This window comes from Diospyros lotus, chromosome 13 (assembly GCF_014633365.1).
Source record: "Diospyros lotus cultivar Yz01 chromosome 13, ASM1463336v1, whole genome shotgun sequence".
Lineage (NCBI taxonomy): Eukaryota > Viridiplantae > Streptophyta > Magnoliopsida > Ericales > Ebenaceae > Diospyros > Diospyros lotus.
The window spans coordinates 31,504,275-31,506,622 of record NC_068350.1 but is presented as its reverse complement, the minus strand read 5'-3'; the positions used below and the strand labels follow the sequence as shown (position 1 = coordinate 31,506,622).

Genomic DNA, 2,348 nt, shown 5'->3' with positions numbered 1-2,348 from the left:
TGATATATCATGACTTACACTTTGAACCATATAATGTAGTTAAAATGTTTAAAATATTTCTCACTCAAGACGGTGAGACATATAATTAAAATATTTTTTATCTAAAAAAGTAAAGCGGTGAGATGAGACGGTGAAATGTGAGAAATAAATTTATTAATTATGACGTATGATATAATGCAAAATATAACTAAAAGAATTCTATTAAGATGGTCCTACACAAATGGGATGAGAACGAGCGTCAAGTAGCATGTTTGATTAGTTGGATAGGCAGTGTTCTGCTTCTGCCAACTGCCAAGTGTTGGTGGAAATGCCCATGGTGGCGGCCGTCGGGACAAGACACCTCATACATACATATATATATATAATATATATATACACATATATAGGATTCTCCGCTCATTTAGGTTTAGGGTTTTTGCTTCAACCAACTTTTCACCGCCGCCGGTAAAAAACTTCGGCCTCTTTTCGTTTCAGTTTCCGGCGACGACGATCCTCCCATTCACCACTTCCTCTCTCCTCTACCTCTGTGTGTGTATATTTGCAGGGAAATTCATGTGGAGAGAGAATTAGGGATTCGGAAGTATTGATTTGATCTGGTTCTGATCTGATCTAGAACTGGATTGGCATATCGTTTGATAAATTAGGTTTGAATTTCGCTCAAGGTAACAATTATAATACAATTCCGTTTCTGTTTCTTCGCCGTTTCTTGTATTTGTTTGATTTCGCTTTTTTCTGCGCGACAGAAGCGAAGGTGAAGCAAAATGGCGACGGCTGCTCGGCTTCTCTTCTCTCCTCTCTCTGGACGCTCCATTGATAGAATCGGAAACCGCCATCGCGCTCCTCGGTTGCCTTCGCCGTCTTTCCCGGCCGTATCCTTTCCGCATTCTTGCTCCTCTGGCTCTCCCCTTTGCTCCGATCCCTTCCACCTGCCGAAGTTCCAATTCTCCTGTGCCGGCGGCAACGGAAGCGACGGCGTAGGACGGGGAAGTGGCGGCGGTGGCGACGCTGGTGGATCGAGTTCGGGCGATAGTTCCGATGACCCGTCGTCGTGGGTTGGACCGATCGGCGCCTTTCTGAACGGATGGAGATCGCGAGTCGCCGCAGATCCCCAATTCCCCTTCAAGGTCTTGATGGAGGAATTGGTCGGCGTAAGCGCCTGCGTTCTCGGAGACATGGCGTCCCGGCCGAATTTCGGACTCAACGAGCTCGATTTCGTCTTCTCGACTCTGGTTGTCGGAAGCATTCTGAATTTCGTTCTCATGTATCTGCTGGCACCGACCATATCCGCTTCAGCCCAAACCCTCCCTTCGATTTTCGCCAGTTGCCCCACCAGCCACATGTTCCAGCCCGGTCCCTACGGCGTCCTCGATCGCTTCGGGACCTTCGTCTACAAAGGATTCCTCTTCGCCGCCGTCGGGTTCGCGGCGGGACTGGTCGGGACGGCGATCTCCAACGGGCTGATCATGATGCGGAAGAAGATGGATCCCAATTTCGAGACGCCGAACAAGCCGCCCCCCACGATTCTGAACGCCGCCACCTGGGCAATTCACATGGGCCTCAGCAGCAACCTCAGGTACCAAACCTTGAACGGGGTCGAGTTCTTGCTGGCTAATCTGGTGCCGCCGGTAGTCTTCAAGTCCTCGGTGGTGTTTCTGAGAATGGCGAACAATGTTCTTGGGGGAATGTCCTTTGTGATACTGGCCAGATTAACAGGATCACAGAGCGTTGCTGAATCGAAGCCGGTTGTTGATTTAGCAGGATCGGCTGCTTCGGAGAAGGAGAAGTTGCTGGATGGCAGCCCGGATTCTTCCACCAATCAATCAACTTGAGCAGTGTGATTTCTTTCTTTCACCTTTGCTGGCTCCGTAATTTGATAGTTTGTTTTTGATTCTCTTTCTTGTCTATCCACGGATAAAGGGCATTTCGTTTGTCTGTTCTGTTAGTAATGTGGTTGAGAAGCTAGGATTGCCATGAACAAGAAGACCAGTTTTCTGATGAGGTTTGATCGATGATCAAGAGATAAGAGATAGTGGTTGGCTTCTTCTTCTTCTTCTTCTTCATCTTTAAATGCTCTCTACATATCATTCTTCATCTAACTATGTTCATTGGCTTTATTTTAGTAATCCCCAGTATAGATAATCTTTTTGAGAGATTGTTTTATCAGGCTATTTCTTTCATAAAACTCGCCCCTAAGAGGGAGAGGAGTAGCTCATCCATTTCCATTTCTAAGAATTCTAGTACTTCTATAAATAATTAGAAAATTATTGTATTTTTTTAATTAAGTTTAGAAATTGTAATATTTAAAAAAAAAAAACAAAAATCACACCCTGTAAATCTGTAACTTGTAA

The 2,348-nt window shown here is 45.5% G+C and overlaps 1 protein-coding gene across 3 annotated transcripts; it reads left to right on the top strand.

The window, feature by feature from the left end:
* The first annotated feature begins 298 nt into the window (after positions 1–298).
* On the top strand, positions 299–2,050 carry LOC127789303 (protein RETICULATA-RELATED 3, chloroplastic-like). 3 transcript variants are annotated; one of them, XM_052318187.1, is made up of 3 exons: positions 299–444; positions 545–662; positions 747–2,050. In XM_052318187.1, exon 3 carries the CDS (start codon positions 762–764, stop codon positions 1,827–1,829), a length of 1,068 nt encoding a protein of 355 aa, XP_052174147.1. In that variant the 5' UTR covers positions 299–444; positions 545–662; positions 747–761; the 3' UTR covers positions 1,830–2,050. The 3 variants fall into 3 exon arrangements, with proteins under 3 accessions (XP_052174147.1, XP_052174146.1, XP_052174145.1); XM_052318186.1 differs by having other exon boundaries at positions 300–444; positions 744–2,050; XM_052318185.1 differs by having other exon boundaries at positions 307–662; positions 744–2,050.
* Positions 2,051–2,348: the final 298 nt, after the last annotated feature.

What these genes read in the sequence shown, in the direction of transcription:
- LOC127789303 (XM_052318187.1), top strand. Translation starts at nt 762, where the DNA reads ATGGCGACGGCTGCTCGGCTTCTCTTCTCTCCTCTCTCTGGACGCTCC.